Source organism: Aquarana catesbeiana, linkage group LG01 (assembly GCF_042186555.1).
Source record: "Aquarana catesbeiana isolate 2022-GZ linkage group LG01, ASM4218655v1, whole genome shotgun sequence".
In the NCBI taxonomy this organism is placed as follows: Eukaryota; Metazoa; Chordata; class Amphibia; order Anura; family Ranidae; genus Aquarana; species Aquarana catesbeiana.
This window is the reverse complement of record NC_133324.1, coordinates 21,393,495-21,415,589: the sequence shown is the minus strand read 5'-3', so window position 1 is coordinate 21,415,589 and position 22,095 is coordinate 21,393,495. Positions and strand designations below refer to the sequence as shown.

Here is a 22,095-nt window from a genome sequence, read left to right as displayed (position 1 = left end):
AAAGGTGTTCAGTGGGGTTGAGGTGTCGCGTACGGATGTTGGAAGAAAAGACCTTGCATCCCAAAGGTGTTCAGTAGGGTTGGAGTCAGTAGGGTTGGAGTCAGTAGGGTTGGAGTCAGGGCTCTGTGTAGGCCACCTGAGTTCCTCCAAACCAAACTGGTCAAACCATGTCTTTATGGACACATAGACTGACATGTCTTTATGTCTTTATGGAGCTGGCTTTGTACACATGGGTATAATCAAGCTGGAAGAGAAAAGTGCTATCCCCAAACTGTTGTCTCCAGTTTGGATGCACAAAATTGTCTAAACTGCGTCTGTGTATGATGTAGTGTTTACAGAACCTTTCACTGAAGATCTCTGAACTCCAAATTATTTAGAAGGTTGTCCACATGCTTTGGTCATATAATGTGCTTGTCAAGAGGTTGGGTGTTGATGTCACACATTCCACCTTGTCCTATCAGAGATCGCTTTGCATTAATTTAGAAGATGTAAAGCATTCTCCAAATGACTTCTGACTTCGGCCGACTTCTGTGTTTACAATGCAGCAGGCCAGCCACTCAGCACATGACCTGGAAGCTAGTGGAGATCACTGGGAGTAGTGGGGTCTACTTCACAGATTTCCAGCTTCCAGGGACATCAGTCAGGCAAGATATATACGGTACTTACATTGGACCATACCATTCATCTTTAACCCCTTCGTGATGGAGGGCAAACCTTAACGCCTAGACCCAGTTTCACAACTTTGACATGTGTTAGTAAAACTGTACATATGATCACACCTATATTGTGTATACAGTTGAATTACACCTTGTTGTTGTGGTGGTGGTTGTTTTTTTTTTTTTTTTTTTCAGGACAAATTGGGCTTTCTTTTGGTGGTAACTGAGATCTCCTGGGATTTTTTTTTTTTTTTATTAACAAAAGAAAACTGTCCTAAAATAGTTAAACAAAGCAAAAAACAATGATCTTTATATGTCTTGTATTACTATTACCACCAATGAACAATCCTAAAATTTGCTGATCCTGACCTTGTGGCCCTTGCCTTGACCCTAACACTAACCCTGACACTGATCTAGACCAAACCTTTGTCCTAGATTTTTTTTTTAAAAGCGATCCTAGCGGCTAATTAGCAACCGGCAGTTTCGCCGGTTGACCATAGAGATCATCGAGGACTGGAAGGTCTCTTATGATCTCTATGGTATAGGAAACTGGAAGCAACATGCATTTTAGTCGCTTCTGGGTTTCCTGGATGTAATCCACACTATTTTTTAATTGGTAAAGCATCTGATCACACCGATCTTGGTGTGATCAGATGCTTTGTAAGGGCAAAGGAGACATCTGGGGTCTAATAGACTGACACCAGATATCTCCAATAAGTATACCTGTCACTGCCTATTGCTATCAGAAGGGATGTTAACATTCCACGTGACAGCAATAAGTGATTTAAATGTTTTATTTTATTATTTTTTTTTTAAAGAAACTGTATAAAATAAATAAATAAAACGTAAGCGTCCTGATGGCCTCTGATTGGCTATCACAGTAACCAGTCACACTGAATACCACCCCTGTGTTTTCTGTCTCCGTGAATAGATGAGAGAGATGCATTTTATCATTCTCTGCCCTTGCAGAGATAGAAAAAAAATCACACTGGGGCAGGGGGTGGTAAAACGGCGCTATTTTTAGCGCTGCTTTACCGTCGTTTTAGCAGTGGTATTCGGCCACTAGTGGGGCGGTTTTACCCCCCCTGATAGCGGCCGAGAAAGGGTTAAAACCACCGCAAAGCGCTGCTGCAGCGACGCTTTGCCGATGGTATAGCCACACTGCCCCATTCATTTCAATGGGCAGGAGCGGTATACACACCGCTCCTTCACCGCTCCAAAGATGCTGCTTGCAGGACTTTTTTTACCCTCCTGCCAGCGTACCGCTCCAGTGTGAAATCCCTCAGGTGAGGAGCAGCTCTTTCAGGGCGCTTTGGAGGTGCTATTTTTAGTGCTGTAGCACCTGCAAAGTGCCCCAGTGTGAAAGGGGTCTAAGGCTTGATCTGGGTCAGTGCCAGGGTTAGTATTTTTGGGACAGGATTTTTTTTTTTTTTTTTTAAATTGGTATCGGTCAGTGTCGGTGTGTTTTAGGTAGGATTTAAAAAAAAATGCACTATTGTTTCTGGGCTGCACTATGGGTACAAGCAGCAACTTAATATACATGTATGTGGTATCGCTGCGATTGTCAGGAGCAGGAGAATTTATTTTGGGTTGTTCTTTGGTAGAAGGTTATGGTGGTAGCAAAAAATATACAGTTAAATTTAAAAAAAAAAGAAAACATTATTTTTTTTTTTTTTTTACTATTTTGGGCCAGTTTTCATTTGATAAAAAGAAAAATCAGGGGATATCTATTGCCATTTACCACCAAATGACAGCCCAATTCGTCCTAAAAAAAAATAAAATAAAAAAAAAAAAGGTGTAATCCACCTGGATACACAAAGTAGTTGTGGTGATGTGTACCGTTTTTACTAACACGTGTCAAAATTGTGCTAAGGCGTTTTTGATTTGTTTTACCCTTAGGTGCGAAGGGGCTAAAGTGTCTTTTTTTTTTTTTTTTTTCCTTTTTTTTTCCTTTTTTTTTTTTCCCCCCAAAACATTGTGTTAAAAAAAAAAAAACAACCTCTGCACTAATACCGTGTGACATAAAAAATTTCAACACCCACCATGTAACACTCTAGGGCAGGGATCCTCAAACTACGGCCCTCCAGCTGTTGCAGAACTACACATCCCATGAGGCATTGTAAAACACTGACATTCACAGACATGACTAGGCATGATGGGAATTGTAGTTCCTGAACACCTGGAGGGCCGCAGTTTGAAGACCCCTGCTCTAGGGCCTCTGCTAAATAGTTGTGTGTATGTGTGTTTGGAGGTTCGAAGCAATTTTCTAGCAAAAAAAAGTGTGGTTTTTTTCACAGGAATGTGAAGTGTGAAAATTGGCCCAGTAGGGAAGTAGTTAAAGGCCACCTCCTGGATGCCACATAACTGTCATTAAGGGGTTAATACTAAAATAATTTCAAACAATTAGTCATTTTTACAAAAAGAGTAGAATTTTTTTTTTTTAAGTGTACTGAATAAAAGCCTAGAGGCTCTTGAACAGTCTTGTGTAAGATCTTGTCAATTTACTGATATTACTAAATTCGGTCAATGCATACAACGATCAAGAAGTCATGAACAGGTTAAAACCATTTTTGAATTACAGGAGCCCATTTGTATTGTGTGTTCAGTCCTGAGAGAAACGTACACATAGACAAAGAAGTCACTTATGTAGGCATGTGGGTTGGTAAGTGGCAGTTAAGGAGTATTACAAAGAACTGCTATTTTCGGTACATGTATTGGATGGCACCATGGCGGGTGAATTATTTTTCCTCTTGTTCATATTTCTCCTCTCTATATATTATTATTATTTTTTTTTTTTTTTTTTTACAAACCTCCGTCTGTGTACGTCTTAGTCAAAGACCTTGGGTGCACCACTACCATTGTTGGCCAAATCCAGCCCCGCCAGGCCATTTCACATGGCCCTCGCACCCAGGGCTTTTTTTTTTTTTTAATCAAGCCAGAATGTAGTGGAACTCCGTTCTGCCACCTCTGGCGCTCACCCTCTGCCCAGCACTGTGTCACTTGTAAAAAAAAAAAAAAAGCCTTCTATGTTTACAACGACCACTTTCCTCTCTGCGGCTGCCACAGATCCCTGCCTGCTCTGCACTCACGGCGGGGACAAGGGAGGTGCAATGTGGGATGGGGCATCATGTGGAAAGATGCACAGTCTCCTCTTGCATCTGTGCCTGGTGCACAGATGCCGACCAATCATCTCCCTGCAAGTGAGAGGCGGAGCTGCATACAGTGCCAGGAGGTACAAAATAGGAATCGACCGATATCGTTTTTTCGGTGCCGATACGATACCGATATTCCGGCAACCTCTCAGGCCGTTGACCTCATACAATGACTACTGGGATGTTGGCAACACCCTTCTGAGAACAATATTTCTCTTTGTGGTTCACCACGTATTGTCAGGCCGATAGCCGGTATTGTCTGCCGATTTTATTCTGTACATTAAAAAAAAAAAATTTACACATCTTTGTTATCACGGTTATTGCTGTCACAAGGACTGTTAACATCTCTTGTGACAGGTACTCCTTATGGAGGGATCGGGGGGTCTATAAGACCCCAAACCCCTCCTCTGCACTTGAAAGTATTCAAAACGTTGATCAGCATTTTTGAATACTTTCTGTTTTTTAAAATTGGCGCCTTTTAAGATGCCAGTAATGCCAGTAATCCGTCATGACATCGCTTCCGGGTTACTAGATCTGAGACCCGAACAAAGCATTGGCTTTGTTTGGGTCCTCGGCCAGCCGGCGGACGTGCCGGCTGGTTGCTCGGGACTCCGGGGATGTCCCCTCCCACTGTTTGTAATAACAGCCGAGCGGCTGAGCTGTTTGATAAGAGATGAGGGCTGTGGGGGGGGATATGTGTAGAGGTGGGGAATGGGGGAAAGTGATGCAGAGGTCAGGGTCGAGGAGGGGTGAAGTGAGATGTGATGTGTAACAGAGCTGAACTCTGTGCGTAGCGCACCCCTGGGCCCTGCGCTGTGTGCGTAGCGCACCCCTGGGCCCTGCGCCGTGTGCGTAGCGCACCCCTGGGCCCTGCGCCGTGTGCGTAGCGCACCCCTGGGCCCTGCGCCGTGTGCGTAGCGCACCCCTGGGCCCTGCGCCGTGTGCGTAGCGCACCCCTGGGCCCTGCGCCGTGTGCGTAGCGCACCCCTGGGCCCTGCGCCGTGTGCGTAGCGCACCCCTGGGCCCTGCGCCGTGTGCGTAGCGCACCCCTGGGCCCTGCGCCGTGTGCGTAGCGCACCCCTGGGCCCTGCGTCCTGAGCGTAGCGCACCCCTGGGCCCCAAAAATAATGCACCCCTGGTATTGCCCCCTTAAGATCCTATTGTAAAAAAACCCAACCAAAACCGAGTTGTAGGAGTGGAAATACCCGCTTGGTGCCACACCTGCTTTAGGGAGAAGTGCATCCAAAAAGCCATGCATATAAAAAAAAATATCCCCCACCAGGATAAAGCACCTCCAAAGGCTACTATTGCGATACAAAATATAAATTCATTGGACATCAAAAATACAAAAAAAAAAACAGCACAAACCCATTGACCGAGTCAGTCAGCTACCCCATGGAGGGGGGAACCCCAGAGCGATCGTGGAGGGTTCTTTTGGGTGGGAGAGTTGCTTGGGTGGGACATGGGGTCAGAGGATGTTTGGGGGCTGGGAGCTTAATGAGTCGGTCAATGGGTTTGTTAAAAAAAAAATATTATACCGCAATAGCAGCCTTTTGGGGTGCTTTTATCCTGGTGGGGTATTTTTTTTTTTTTTTATATACCCCTTAAGACCCTCCCACTGATCCTGCGGTTAGACAGGTTTGAAAAATGGACACCGGTCCATTCAGTTTCAGCGCGTGTGATTTTTATTCTCTAACAATTCTCATGGCCGTGTATATTCTACTTTTTGAGGAGGACCTCCTAAAAGTTAGTTTTTTTTTTTTTTAAAGGTGTTGACGCTGTCAGCTAGCACCACTTCGTGGGGGGGGGGGGGGGGGAGTTGCACATTTTTACAGCTCTAATAGTAAAGAACCCTTTCCTCAATCTAAGATTAAACATCCTTTCTTCTAATCTCAAACTAAGGGCATGTGTCCTGTTCAGAGTAAACAGTTTATTACAGTCACCTTTTAATATATTTGTACATGTAAATGTATCCCACCTCTTAAAAGCCTCCATACCCCCTCAGTGAGTACCCGCGCTCTGTGTAATGGATCCTCATAGCTGAGATCCTCCGTCCCCCTTATTTATTTTGTTGAACTCCTAATTCAGCAATTCCTTTCCTGAGAATTGGTGACCATAACTTAAGTGCATAGTCACGATGAGTCGAACTTTTGCTTTCTCTCTGGATTGTACGGCACTTTGTAACGCATGGCATTACTATGCTGGCTTTGTTAGCTGCGGCTTGGCATTGCAGCTCACGTTTGAATATATTTTACAGACTACCAGATCTGGTCTAGACTCGGCATATAAAATCGCGCCATCTCCTGGTGGCAGCGAGGTATCGCACAGCTCTGGATTATCACACCAGATCATTGTCCGGTTATCAGCTCTCCGGATTATGTCACCCATTCATCGCCTAACACCGGGATGACAGCTGGCATAGAGAGATGAATAGCTGATTGACCTTTCCTTGCCATCTGGCAGATTATTGGTGTACAGCGCTCTGTGTGCCCTCCCCCGGGACCCCCTGCTCTGGATTTTACACTCTCTGCAGATGTCCCCCGAGGGTGTCGCTGTGCTATGGAAACGGCAAATGTAGCTGAGATAATTGCATTAGGGATTTATTAAAATGTATTGATGTGAAGTTTCAGATTTTCGTTAGCATGTACAGTGCTTTTTTTCTTTTCGCATTAGGATTTAGGCGTTCTGTAGTTGCTTTATGATCTCTGTAATCTTGCCCCATTCTTTTGTGACTTTGTTCCTTCTTCTCATATGGCCATATATACAGTACATGACGTACTTCTTTTGAACCAATCAAAAAAAAAAAAAAAAGTAATTTGGTTACCCCATGCTATGCCAGAGAAAAATCATCCAATACTGTAATAAATTAATGATTGTCAAAGCATCCTACATGTATTGCATTTCTTTTGGCTTAGAACAAAACCTTATCACAATTTTATTGGTTCCTGTCTGACACTTGACAACATTTTGGGGAAGGTTCAGGATGAGTTTGTTGCCTGTGCACAAAGTCAGCTCCATACAGACATGGTTTTAAAAGTTGGACGTGGAGAAGCAGCTTGAGTGTCCTGCACAGAGCTCTGACTTCAACCCTACTGAACACCTTTTGGGCAGGCATCCCTAAATGGCGGACCGCGGTCCGGACCTGGACCGATTGACTGTCCTATCCGGACCACAGCTCCGTCACTTAGTAGCCTGACCTGTCCTTTTCCCAGGTAATGTCCTTCTTTCTCTGCCACAGCTTTCGTTCTTATAGCTGGTATAAAGCAGAAGGCAGGGCATGTCTGGACAGAGAGCGGAAGATGTCTAACTTTTCAAATTATGCTGGTGATTTGTTGTTGGGAAATATGGAGGTCCTAGTAACCAATCACTTGCCTGTTGACATGAGAAGTTGGGCCGCTCTCGTCCTCTGTCCAGACATACCTTATGCCTTCTATGGTTGTGATGTGTGGGGGTTTTGAAAGGGACTGGGATACAAGTAAAGGAGTCTGTGAAGGGGACCGGGATACGTAGAAAGGGGAGACTAGGGATGCAAGGAAGGGGGCTGTGAAATTGACTGGAATACAAGGAAGTGGGGCAATGAAGTTGACTGGAATACAAGGCAGAGGGGGGTCTGTGAAGAAGACTGGAATACAAGGAAGGGGGACTGTGACGTGGACTGGAATACAGGAGGGGGGGGGGGGGGGGGCTGTGAAGAAGACCGGAATTCAGGGAAGTGGGGCTGTGAAGTTGACTGGGATACGAGGACTGGTGGTTGAAGTGGACTGGAATACAAGGATGTGGGGCTGTGAAGTGGACTGGAATACAGGGAAGGGGGACTGTGAAGTGGACTGGAATACAAGTTAAGGGGGGCTTTGATGTGGACTGGATTACAAGGAATGGTGGCTGTGAAGTGGACTGGAATACAAGGAAGGGGAGGCTGTGAAGTGGACTGGAATACAATGAAGGGGGGCTGTTGGGTTGACTGGAATACAATGAAGGGGGACTGTGAAGTGGACTGGAATACCATGAAGGGGGGCTGTGAAGTGGACTGGAATACCATGAAGGGGGGCTGTGAAGTGGACTGGAATACAATGAAGGGGGGCTGTGAAGTGGACTGGAATACAATGAAGGGGGGCTGTGAAGTGGACTGGAATACAATGAAGGGGGGCTGTGAAGTGGACTGGAATACAATGAAGGGGGGCTGTGAAGTGGACTGGAATACAATGAAGGGGGGCTGTGAAGTGGACTGGAATACAATGAAGGGGGGCTGTGAAGTGGACTGGAATACAATGAAGGGGGGCTGTGAAGTGGACTGGAATACAATGAAGGGGGGCTGTGAAGTGGACTGGAATACAATGAAGGGGGGCTGTGAAGTGGACTGGAATTCAAGGAATGGTGGCTGTGAAGTAGACTGGAATACAAAGAATGGTGGCTGTGAAGTAGACTGGAATACAAGGAGGGGGGGCTGTGAAGTGGACTGACATACAATGAAGGGGGGCTGTGAAGTGGACTGGTTTTCAAGAAATGGTGGCTGTGAAGTAGACTGGAATACAAGGAAGGGGGGCTGTGAAGTGGACTGGAATACAATGAAGGGGGGCTGTGAAGTAGACTGGAATACAATGAAGGGGGGCTGTGAAGTGGACTGGAATACAATGAAGGGGGGCTGTGAAGTGGACTGGAATACAATGAAGGGGGGCTGTGAAGTGGACTGGAATACAATGAAGGGGGGCTGTGAAGTGGACTGGAATACAAGGAGGGGGGGGCTGTGAAGTGGACTGACATACAATGAAGGGGGGCTGTGAAGTGGACTGACATACAATGAAGGGGGGCTGTGAAGTGGACTGGTTTTCAAGAAATGGTGGCTGTGAAGTGGACTGGAATACAAGGAAGGGGGGTTGTGAAGTGGACTGGAATACAATGAAGGGGGGCTGTGAAGTGGACTGGAATTCAAGGAATGGTGGCTGTGAAGTAGACTGGAATACAAGGAGGGGGGGGCTGTGAAGTGGACTGACATACAATGAAGGGAGGCTGTGAAGTGGACTGGTTTTCAAGAAATGGTGGCTGTGAAGTGGACTGGAATACAAGGAAGGGGGGTTGTGAAGTGGACTGGAATACAAGGAAGGGGGGTTGTGAAGTGGACTGGGATACAAGGAATGGTGGCTGTGGGGTTGACTGGGATACAAGGTAGAGGGGCTGTGAAGTGGACTGGAATACAAGGAAGTGGGGTTGACTGGAATACAAGGAAGGGGGGCTGTGGGGTTGACTGGAATACAAGGAAGGGGGGCTGTGGGGTTGACTGGAATACAAGGAAGGGGGGCTGTGAAGTGGACTGGAATACAAGGAATGGTGGCTGTGAAGTGGACTGGAATACAAGGAATGGGGGCAGCGAAGAATACTGGAATACACGGAAGTGGGTCTGTGAAAGACTGGAATACAAGGAAGGGGGGGGAAAGGTAAGGGGACTGATGCAAAGGGGGGGGTTTCTGCACTGTAATAGGGGGTGCTGTGGTATAAAGAAAGGACTGTGATATAAAGAGGACTTTGTGATGTTAGGGGTGGGGAGGGGCTGTGATATGAAGGATCAGGGTCATAGCACTAACATGAGACTTGCACCTCTGCTGGAAAACCTTTTTAATAACCAGAAATCTGTAAATATTAATTCAATACCCCTGCTTTACGGGGTGCAGTTGGAGGTTTTGAAAGGTCTGGTCAGAATAACACTTTAACTACTGAAAAGAGTTCTGAAGAAGATAAACATTCATTAATCTAAAAAAAGTCTTATGAAAGATCTTGCATATGTAAAACTCACCGAAAAATTGATCTACGGAGCTGAAAAATTGTGTGGCCATTTTCCATCCATATACTCGTCTGATTTCCTATCTGATCTTCCAAAAAATTGCTGGGAACAATCTCTAAGGCGTGTAGTGTCCTCGGGGGAAACCTAGAGTCCAGGACCAGAGGTAGCCCATGGTCTCAGACTTCAGAGAAGCCCATCAAATTCATAAAACATGAGTTCGGTGTGGAGGAACTCTAATGGCCTTCACAGAGCCCTGCCCTCAACCCTACTGAACACCTTTGGATGGATTGAAATGCAGATTGTGATCCAGGTCTTCTCACGGAAACATCAGTATGTCTGAATGGGCTTAAATTCCCCCAGACTTACTCCAAACTCATGGGACTTCTTACCACAAGAATGGAGGGTGTTATAGCGGCAAACTTGGGGCCAACTCCATGGTAATGGTCATGGTTTGGGACCAAATGTCCAGCTTTCTAAGAGAAGTCAAAAGTATTGGCGCACAATATTGGCAGCCCCCAAGGAAAGGTATGCTTAAAGCCAAGGGAGAGAGCAGGGCACGTTGACACACTAAAGAAGCAGTGAAACAAAGCAAAAGTGGTCCTAAGGTCCAAAAAAAAAAAAAAAACATAGGTAGACTTATGAGGTCTCAATGCTTCGAAACTTGGTTGGGGAGAAAACCAAAACTGTAAGGGTAAATTGCCGGCCGCACAATATGACCCCCGTCTTAACCCCGTAAATGTTGCAGCAAAGAGGGAATCCTTTTTGCTGCGGGCACAAAGCATCATGACTGAGGCGTGTGAACACCCCTGTTTGCTGGCTTGACAGTTTAAGGGGGAGTTGCTCAACCACTTGTTTTTAAGGCTCCCCCAAACGGCAAGTCTTAATGAGCCCTAACAGAAATCTGAGAGAGAAGGGTGCAACTATCTTGTATGTTATGATTGGTGTGTACGAAAAGCTGAAAACCCCCTAATGTTGTGTTCACAATGAAATCTATTGGATGATGCTTATCCTCAATTCTCCAATATGGTGACCATGGTAGGTCCTTGCACCCTTCCCTCTGGAAGCTCATAGTTCACCTGTCCACAAAGTTTTGGTCATATATAGTCTATTAAAATGACCAGTGGCCAGACAGATGTCACACTGCCAAAATGTATACCGTACCGTCAGAGCTAAATGTATAATGGGGTGTGACTGGGGGGGGGACATTAGAGTGTAAGCTCCTCTGGTACAGAGGATGATGTGACTGGCTCAGTCTTCTCTGTACAGCACTGCAGTTTATGTCGGAGCTATATAAATGTATAAGAAGTCTCAGCCTACCTTGGCTATAGTGTGACACTCGGGTCCCCTCTGATTGTGCTGGCTCCATGGTCATTGCTGTCCTCCCTCAGAGTGTACGGTGGGATCTCTCCGGGCTCAGCTGTACATTAGATGGGAGTGTTGTCCTCCTGTCAGTCCCTTGTTATTGCGTACATTCCCCCCGCTGGCTCCGGAATCTCAATCTGTTCTGTATTTTATTGAGCGGCAGTGTGTGTCCGTATTGGATTACACATAATGCTGCCATTATCTCTGCCCTGATGGAAGGCTAATGTTCTCTCCCAGGAGCTCACTGCTTTTCCTAGTGGAAGTCCTCAGAGAAACTTTTAGGGCCAGTCCCATTTTTAATGATCAAGAAGAAAAGCAGTTTATCGTTTTATTATAATGCAAAGAGCCAGTAAAATGATGGAGGATCTATTTATAAAATCTGGGGGTAATATTTCAGTTCTCCACACCTTACTATATTCCATGGTTAGATATCACCAGTTATCTTCATGGTTTGCGTTGTTGAATAGTGAAAGTCTGTAAGAACAGAGAAAATTTGTAGTATGTCTCCAGTCTCTTGACTGTCTCCTGTAATATGTCTGCAGTCTCTGACCATCTCCTGTAGTATGTCTGCAGTCTCTGACCATCTCCTGTAATATGTCTGCAGTCTCTGACCATCTCCTGTAGTATGTCTGCAGTCTCTGACCATCTCCTGTAATATGTCTGCAGTCTCTGACCGTCTCCTGTAATATGTCTGCAGTCTCTGACCGTCTCCTGTAATATGTCTGCAGTCTCTGACCGTCTCCTGTAATATGTCTGCAGTCTCTGACCGTCTCCTGTAATATGTCTGCAGTCTCTGACTGTCTCCTGTAATATGTCTGCAGTCTCTGACCGTCTCCTGTAGTATGTCTGCAGTCTCTGACCATCTCCTGTAGTATGTCTGCAGTCTCTGACCATCTCCTGTAATATGCCTGCAGTCTGTCTCCTGTAATATGTCTGCAGTCTCTGACCGTCTCCTGTAGTATGCAAGAAAAAGAACCGCTGCTCCAGGTGTATAAAGATAAGGCTGATTGGAGTATTTTGCAGAGTGCTAGCCCCGACCCCCCTCCGTGGGAAACTTGTAAAGTAGAAAGAAATGGCTGCACATCCAGAACTTCCGATTTGCCTTTTATTTTGTTTTCACAAAGATAACACCAAAGACACCAAACTGTGGTTGTGTAGACGCGTTTCACACATACATCTTGTGCTTAATCATTACTAGGTTACAAAGGTAATGATTAAGCACAAGATGTATGTGTGAAACGCGTCTACATGACCACAGTTTGGTGTCTTTGGTGTTATCTTTGTGGAACAAAAAACAATCGCAAGTTCTGGATGTGCAGCCATTTCTTTCTTCTCTCCTGCACTCTCTATGTCTGCAGTCTCTAACCGTTTCCTGCACCATGTCTGCAGTCTCTGACCATCTCCTGTACTATGTCTGCAGTCTCTGACCGTCTCCTGTACTATGTCTGCAGTCTCTGACCGTCTCCTGTACTATGTCTGCAGTCTCTGACCATCTCCTGTACCATGTCTGCAGTCTCTGACCATCTCCTGTACCATGTCTGCAGTCTCTGACCATCTCCTGTACCATGTCTGCAGTCTCTGACCGTCTCCTGTACCATGTCTGCAGTCTCTGACCGTCTCCTGTACCATGTCTGCAGTCTCTGACCGTCTCCTGTACCATGTCTGCAGTCTCTGACCGTCTCCTGTACCATGTCTGCAGTCTCTGACCGTCTCCTGTACCATGTCTGCAGTCTCTGACCGTCTCCTGTACCATGTCTGCAGTCTCTGATTGTCTCTCTTATAGTATGTCTGCAGTCTCTGACTGTCTCTCTTATAGTATGTCTGCAGTCTCTGACAGTCTCCTGTATCATGTCTGCAGTCTCTGACAGTCTCCTGTAGTATGTCTGCAGTCTCTGACCATCTCCTGTACCGTTGCATATATAGAATATTATGTGTGTCTCTCTGGAAATATCCTGAGGCCGGCTAGATGTAGAAAGTTGTCCCTCCCTGCTGTAGTATATAATCAGTAAGTAAACCTTCTTTTGTTATTGCATTGAATTTTTCGGACACTCTCTGTACATGTTGCTATTGTCATGTTTGCATTTCCTCCGGGTGATTTGTATATATGGGCTGTGGGTTCCCTTTAACCTCTGCAGTGCCAGGATTAGCAGCAGCCCGTCGGCTGGAACTGAAGTGGTGTAGCGATTATTCACCGTGGTTCCTGACAGGCTGATGCTGCTGGGTTGCCAGGCAACAAGCTGCTCCTCCTCTGTCTCCCCCCCTCCCTCCTTCCCTCCATCCCCTGTGCATCCCAACCATTAAGCAGCAGAAGGTCTGCCGGAGAGACAGAAGAGAGGCCTTTTTCTGTGATTGATGATGTAATGCCGTGAACGGGGCGGTGGTTCATGAGAACGGCAGGGCGCGGCAAAGACCCGGGGCTGTATCATTTCACCCTCCCGGGGAGGAAGAGGCATGGAGGATCCTGGCACTCACTAAACTCCTGTGGATCTCCCCTGTCATTCTGCTGGATGCTTCCTGCAAGCGCTGCGGCCATTTGCAAGTGATTGTGGGAAAGCGGAGATTTCAGCTGCAGTCCTGTGATTTCATGTCTTAACACACTCTCTTCTCTTTCCTTCTCTCCCTTCTCCTCTCTTTGCCCTTGTGTGGGGAAAAAATGAAGCAGGCGCCAACAACGCGGAAGGTACCCGCTTCAGTACCCGTTTGCCATCCATCTGTGTTTTATCTGTAGTCTTGTGCCATCTATTCGCGGTCGGAGGGGCATGTACTCTGTACTGTCATTGCATGCTGTGTGGTCACCTGAGAGCTGCAGAAAAAGGCCAGGCGAGGACTTTACGACACTACGCCTTCACGAGTCTCTAGTCGGGAGAGTGCGATGTCACGCAGCTGGCGGTATTGTATTTTGTGTTCTTTATTTATGATCTCACTATTGTAGAGCAATGTCAAAATCCAATCACGTAAGCCATACAGGCGTTGCTGAGTAACAAGCAGTGACAAATGAACATTAGGCCCACATTTTGCCTGTATGGCCATTGAGAAACCTGGATGCCCCAGATTATAATTTGGCATGTTGATCACGTATTACCAGACTCGGTGGGAACGCGTTATACTTTAGTGAACTACTACACGTCCAAGAAGACTTTTCTTACGGACAGGTTAATCTTTATTGCTTTGCAATAGAGCCAGAACTTCCACTGGATTGTAAAGGGCCCCTATATAATTATGTGCTGTCACCCAGCAGTCCTCACATTCTAGGGATCCTCACATTCTAGGGATCCTCACATTCTAGGGATCCTCACATTCTAGGGATCCTCACATTCTAGGGATCCTCACGTTTGAGAGATCTTCGCATTTTAGGGATCTTCACATTTTTGGGGATCTTCACATTTTTGGGGAGCTTCACATTTTTGGGGAGCTTCACATTTTTGGGGAGCTTCACATTTTTGGGGAGCTTCACATTTTTGGGGAGCTTCACATTTTTAGGGATCTTCACATTTTTGGGGATCTTCACATTTTTAGGGATCTTCACATTTTTGGGGATCTTCACATTTTTGGGGATCTTCACATTTTTGGGGATCTTCATATTTTTAGGGATCTTCATATTTTTAGGGATCTTCACATTTTAGGGATCATCACATTCTAGAGATCTTCACATTCTAGGGATCTTCACATTCTAGGGATCTTCACATTCTAGGGATCTTCACATTCTAGGGATCTTCACATTCTAGGGATCTTCACATTCTAGGGATCTTCACATTCTAGGGATCTTCACATTCTAGGGATCTTCTTATTCTAGGGATCTTCACCTTCTAGGGATCTTCACCTTCTAGGGATCTTCACCTTTTAGGGATCTTCACCTTTTAGGGATCTTCACCTTTTAGGGTTCTTCACCTTTTAGGGTTCTTCACCTTTTAGGGTTCTTCACCTTTTAGGGTTCTTCACCTTTTAGGGTTCTTCACCTTCTAGGGTTCTTCACATTCTAGAGATCACTGCCCTTGATGATGGGCCTCCAGCATTTATATTTGGATACCGGGGGGGGTTTAATATTATATTTTAGGGTCAGAGTGCTCCTCTCGTCGTGCTTTCTGCAGCTCTCAAGTGGATTATATATGCATGCCTTCTTCTTTTTTGTTGTTTTTTAAGACTTTAAAGTGGAACTCCAGGTAAAACGCTAACTGTTTATTTTCTTAGTGCTGCAATAAAATAGCTCATTGTGTGCTGTAAATTCTCCCTGACTGACTTTCATCTCAGCAGCCGTGACTTAAATTTGATGAATGGTTCTCATACGGCTGCAGAGGTGTCTCCTTCGCACGTCTTCCATCCTCTGAGGATGCTGAATTGGCAGGTAGGGGTATCTCAGGTCAGGATGGAGCAATCCTTTTTTTTTTTTTTTTTTTTTTTTTTTTTTTTTGCTTTGGGAGCACAATTTGGGAATTAATCTCAGGGTGAGAAGAATGCCAAATCGGTTTCTGCCTCACAATTAAGGGACATGGTGGCACTGGATCTCTTTTTAGGAGTCAGCGGTTTATAAATCTAAGGCCGGGGTAGGCAATCGCGGCCCTCCAGCTGTTTTGAAACTACAAGTCCCATGAGACATTGCAAGACCCTAACAATCACAGACTCCTAGAGGCAGAGGCATGATGGGATTTGTAGTTTGACCACAACTGGAGGGCCGAGGTTGCCTACCCCTGATCTAAAGGCTGCTGCAGAGGAGCGGTGTCAAAAAATATCAAAGTATAAGCATAGCCAGAACTTTTTGTTTGGATAGAGAGGTGATGTTTTAGAACAGGGGTAGGTAACTGTGGCCCTCAAGCTATTCCTGAACTACAAGTCCCATCATGCCTTTTGGGGGGGTAACTGTTAGTGTTGCAATGCCTCATGGATGTGTAGGTCTACTACAGCTGAAGGGCCGCAGTTTCCCACAACCATGTTAAAATCTTTATCCGGTTTTTATTGTTGTCTATGTCCCCCCCACTAGGTGGATTCACCATTTTTTATTCATCCCGGTGACCATTGTCCCAGGGACTTTTAGTGATGGGGCCAGTGATCATTGTCCCTGGAACTGTTGGTGATGGGGCCTGTGACAATTTTCCTTAGGACTGTTTGATGGGGCCTGTGACCATTTTCCTTAGGACTGTTAGTGTTGGACCTGTAACCATTGTCCCCGGGACTCTTGGTGATGGCGCTGGTGACTATTGATCACTGGCTTTATCACCAATAGTCGCGTAGACATTGTCCCCGGGGCTGTTAGTGATGGGGCCTGTGACCGTTTTCTTCAGGACTTTTAGTGATGGGGCCGGTGACTATTGTCCCCTGGGACTGTTAGTGGTGGGAAAGATGACCAGCCATGCTTGATAACGACCGGCAAAATTTTGCCCTTTCGCAGGAACATGAATAATTTGGAAAATCTTCCAATGGGGGACATTTGTTCCATTGTTTGATGTCTTGGAGATAATTTTCTTTTTTCTTCTCATCCATTTAAGGACACAAAGTATTTAATCATTTGTTTATGCTGCCATCTACAGGAGGATTGGACACTGACCAACAAAAAACCTGCCCATGTTAACACCTTGTAGTCCCAGCATGCCTGTGCCATGATGGTGCCCTAGGAGGATGAATGTCTTTTCTTCTGGTCTTTTGAGAAAAGTCTTGCCTATTTTTGCTAGCATTATTTTTTTTCAACGTTTTTATTTCCCTTTCCTGTGAAGGTGCACTCTACTAGATCTGTGAGCACTTCTTGGGCTTTTCGGTATCCACTATTCAGCAAGGCTGGTTGTCTTCTTACCAATGCTGTAAGGTCCGGTTCCTAATGCCTCCATGGTAAAATGCCACGGTTTACCATGTAGGAAGTGTCGACTCTGGACAGCAGTGCCTTGTGCATACGTAGGCCTATACTCGGCTGTGAAAGAGGAGAGCGAGGCACACAGAGCAGCTATGCCCACCCCTCCTCTCTGTTGCCCATTCACAGAAGCCTTTGTATTTTGTGAATGGATTTCAAATAATACAAAGGCTTCTGCTATTGGGCAAGAGGAGGTGAGGGGCAGGCATAGCAGCTGCACAAACTCTAATGTTAAAGATGCCTAGACCTGAAGCATCAGAGTAGGGCATAGCCACCTTCTGAGAGTGCAATACAATTATCAGATGTAGATAATAGAGATAAGCCCAGGAGATGTCCTGCACAGTGTGCCTTCACTTTTTACGAAGGAGCTGAATTCCTGGAATTCAGCTTTTAAGTGTGAACACACAGAAAACAATTGTACAAACAAGCCCTGGGTTCTTTCTGATAGACGTTACAGCCCCATTGGATGCCAGCTTCTGGTATAAGGTCCTTCAGGCGGCTCTTTGAGCTGCTGTCAGATCCCAGTTTTCTGTTTCTTCATAAGTTATGTTCGCAATTGTTTTCTATGTGTCCCTCAATGAATGAGAAACAAAATATAACTTTTTTGTACTCTCCATAAAAAAATTGTATTTAATTTTTATATTCCATTGAGGTACAGTGCATCGGGAAAGTATTCATTGTTTCCATATTATGTTACGGCCTTATTCCAAAATGGATTAAATTAATTATTTTCCTCAAAATTCTACAAACAATACCCCATAATGACAATGTGAAGTTAGTTAGAAATCTTAGCAAATTTATTAAAGAGGTTGTAATTTTTTTTTTTTTTTTAAATAACAAACATATCATATATACCTCCACTGTGCCTCTTCTGGGGTCCCCCAGTGGTGCTGGTCGCTCCTTCCCACATCAAGTGCCTACGTTTTGGAGAAGGCTCTCCTAAGGTGGACACCCGTGCGGGTGCGCTCCCAAGTCCTGCTTCTGTGGCCATTCCAATCATTGGATTTGATTGACAGCAGCGGGAGCCAATGGCTGCGCTGCTATCAATCTATCCAATCAGGCCACGAGACACCAGCCAGAGCTGATGTGCTCCTTCCCGGCCGGAGAAAGATCGGGGTCAGGTAAGTAAAGCTGGGGCTCGGGGGCTCCACAGAAGGTTTTTCACCTTAATACATAGAATGCATTAAGGTGAAAAACCATGAGTGTTTACAACCCCTCTTAAAAATGACAAATGAAAATAATCCCATGTACATTAGTATTCACAGATCAATACTTTGTTGAAGCACCTTTGGCACCAATTACTGCCTCAAGTCTTTTTGAGTATGATGCTACAAGCTTGGCACACCTATTTTTGGGGAGTTTCTCCCATTTTTCTTTGCGGGACCTCTCAAGCTCCATCAGGTTGGATGGGGAGCGTTGGTGCACAGCAATTTTCAGTTCTCTCCAGAGATGTTCAATAGGATTCAAGTCTGGGCCATGCAAGGACATTCACAGAGTTGTCCCGTAGCCACTCCTTTGTTATCTTGGCTGTGTGCTTAGGGTTGTTGTCCTGTTGGAAGATGAACCTTCGCCCCAGTCAGGTCCAGAGTGCTCTGGAGCAGGTTTTCATCAAGGATGTCTCTGTACATTGCTGCATTCATCTATCTCTCAATCCTGACTAGTCTCCCAGTTCCTGCTGCTGAAAAACATCCCCACAGCATGATGCTGCCACCACCATACTTCACTGTAGGGATGGTATTGGCCAGGTGATAAGCAATGCCTGGGTTCCTCCAGAAATTATGCTTGCCATTCAGGCCAAAGAGTTCAATCTTTGTTTCATCAGACCCGAGAATTTTGTTTCTCATGGTCTGAGAGTCCTTCAGGTGCCTTTTGATAAACTCTAGGCGAGCTGTCATGTGCCTTTTACTGAGGAGTGGCTTCTGTTTGGCCACTCTACCATACAGGCCTGATTGGTGGAGTGCTGCAGAGATGGTTGTTCTTCTGGAAGGTTCTCCTCTCTCCACAATGCTGGAGCTGTTGCAGAGTGACCATTGCGTTCTTGGTCACCTCCCTGACTAAGGCCCTTCTGCCCCCGATCGCTCAGTTTGGCCCGGCGGCCCGCTCTAGGAAGAGTCCCGGTGGTTCCAAACTTATTCCATTTATGGACGATGAAGGCCACTGTGCTCATTGGGACCTTCAATGCTGCAGAAATGTTTCTGTACCCTTCCCCAGATCTGTGCCTTGTTACAATCCTGTCTCTGAGGTCTACAGACAATTCCTTGGAATTCACATTGTTTATGATCATGCTCTTGGTACTGCTTTGCATACTTGCTGCTAGTAGGTAGGGGATATCCTGGGCTACCCCTACAGTTTTGTTTGCCAGTGTCCAATTCTCCTATAGGCAGCTGTAAACCTGAAGATGAATGACTTTCTGTGTCCCTCAGTGGACTCCGTCGGGGGTGGGATTTTACAGCGAGTACAAAAATCCTGTATTGTTTAGGACAAATTTTCTGTTTCATCTCTGGAAGCGGAAATAAAGAGAAATTTTCCCCAATGGGACATAGTAAAAAAATATTTTTTTTTAACTCATTTTGTACTCTTATCTAACACGCATATAAGAGTATTTGGTATATAAGAGCTTTAGATATGAGTATTTGGGGTTTTTTTTCCCCTGATTTTTATCGGGTGCTTTTTAATATTGGTTATGACCCCAATTCCCATTTTATTTCAGTATGATCCTGGAGTTCTCCTTTAAAGATAAATACTTTTCTAATATGGAAGCCTTTTGCTGGGGGTTTGGTACAAAGAATTATAAAAAGATGACACTACCCAAGTGAAGTTTACTATGTCTATGAATGTTCAGGTCACAATTGATGGGTATTTTGGTGCTTCTGTATGGTTGCTTATTCTATTACCTCTAAATGTAATGTAGTTTTGTTTGTGTTATTTCAGCTCATGAAAACGCATCAGCAGCTTGGCTGCTCTCAGTTTGACCTGTTATAGAAGGAGAGCCGGTGGCAGGTCCAGGTAGCAGGTTTCACCAGCTGGCTGTGAGATCCCGTACACAGAAATGTAAATGTGGTCATGAGGCTGTCAAAAATTGGGACAATTCTTCTTAAATATCTCTATTTCTAGAATATTAAAACTGAATTCCAGGAATTTAGCTACTTTTGTAAAAACTGCAGGCATACCATGAGTTGAGTCTAACGAGGCGCATGCCACCTTTATTGCCATCTTTATTATTCGCATCTGACAGGTTTACTGTGCTCCAGGAAGATAACGTCCAGAGGTCTGATGCTGCTTGAGGTGTGGGTCTCAGATCCTTCAAAAGCAGTCACTGGAACTGCTTTTCCCATCCCTCCCCTCTCTGCTTGCCCATTCACAGAAGCCTTTGTATTATGTCAACGCTTTCACAATATACAAAGGCTTCTGTGAATGGGCAGCAGAGGGGAGCTGCTCTGTGCTTCTCTTTTCTCACAGCCAGAGTGTATCCTCCAGGAGTTTAATAAACCTGTCACATACTAATAGTTGAGTCCTGGAGGTGACATGCACCTTATTGGACTTAACTCCTAGTTTGCCTGCACTTTTTGCCAGGTTGCTGATTTCCTGGAATTCAACTTTAAATTGAAACCCCATTTTCTTAACGTTTTTTATATATAAATTTGATCAGTTTTCTTGTTACATTTTTTTTTTACACCTGTTAATTTCCCACAGGATCTTAGTGTGAGAAGTTTTTTCGTTTTGTGGCAACATCACTCAAAACCAGTAGCTGTTGCACCTTTGCAAGAATCTAAACCACAACCATGCAGTCTTCTGCTGTCCGCAATCTAGTCAGCTGTGTACCTGTGTTATTCAATAATGTTTTGTACACTTAGAAGCTTGAGGTCATTCAGTTGAAAGCTCGGCCAGTGTTGAACTTCAAGTGACCTTGAACCCTGATTTCCCAAGTTGAAGTTTCAGGCTCAGACCAAAGAAGAAAGAGTCTTAAAGGGTGTTCATCTTTTCCAAAAAGAAAACTGGCTATGCAGGTAAGGGGTGCCTGTAGATAAAAACGTACTCTGCAGCTTTGACTTTGTGTCATTCCAGTCAAAACCTAACTAAGCCATGTGTGGTCCACTATATTCTCCATTGCAGTAACACTGAGCTCAGAGCTACTGTGAGAGGGGAGAGAGAGCGTATGTAAGGGGAGTTTGAAATGTCTAAGTGTCTTGGCAACGTCCTAGCAACAAGGTAGGATAGGATGCTGCCATCTCTGTGAGTTTTTCAGCCGGGCTTTGGAAGGCAGGTAGATGACCTACACCAGTGGTCTCCAAACTGCAGCCCGGGGGGCCAGATGTGACCCTCCGAACCTTGGAAACCCAACAGTGGGGCACCACTCCTTCTACTGACACCAACGATGGGACTTTATTCCTTCCCCTGATATTGACGATTGGCACTATTCCTCCTCCTAATACAAGGGACTACTCTTCAGACTGACACCAACAATTGAGTGCCATTTCTCCCATTGAAACCAATGATGGGGTTTTATATCCCCCCCACTGATACCAATGACAGGGCACATTCCTCTCATTGACACCAATTATGGGACACTATTCCTCCTACTGATACCCATGATGAGGCACTATTCCTCCCACTGATGCCAATGGTAGGACGCTATTCCTCCCAATGATGGGACACTATTCCTCCCACTGTTTCCAATGATGAGGCACTATTCCTCCCAATGATGGGACACTATTCCTCCCAATGATGGGACACTATTCCTCTTAATGATGCGACACTATTCCTCCCAATGATGCCAATGATGGGACACTATTCCTCCCAATGATGCCAATAATGGGACACAATTCCTCCCAATGATGCCAATGATGGGACACTATTCCTCCCAATGATGCCAATAATGGGACACAATTCCTCCCAATGATGCCAATGAATGGGACACTATTCCTCCCACCGTTACCAATGATGAGGCACTATTCCTCCCACTGATACCAATGATGGGGCACTATTCCTCCCACTGTTACCATTGATGGGGCACTATTCCTCCCACTGATGCCAATGATAGGACGCTATTCCTCCCACTGATGCCAATGATAGGACGCTATTCTTCCCAATGATGCCATTGATGGGACACTATTACTTTCACTGTTACCAATGATGGGGCACTATTCCTCCCACTGATACAAATGATGCAACACTATTCCTCCCACTGATGCCAATGATGGGACACTATTCCTCCCACTGATGCCAGTGATGGGACACTATTCCTCCCACTGATACCAATGATGGGACACTATTCCTTCTACTGATACCAGTGATGGGACACTATTCCTCCCA

At 45.3% G+C, this 22,095-nt stretch overlaps 1 protein-coding gene across 1 annotated transcript in view; it reads left to right on the top strand.

Moving 5' to 3' along the window:
- Window positions 1-22,095, top strand: part of DCTN1 (dynactin subunit 1) — a gene marked incomplete in the record, with an annotated part of 191,365 nt that overhangs the window by 92,217 nt on the left and 77,053 nt on the right. Inside the window, 1 exon segment of the mRNA XM_073618867.1 lies at window positions 13,609-13,626. Within this exon segment, the coding sequence (XP_073474968.1) occupies window positions 13,609-13,626 (18 nt within the window).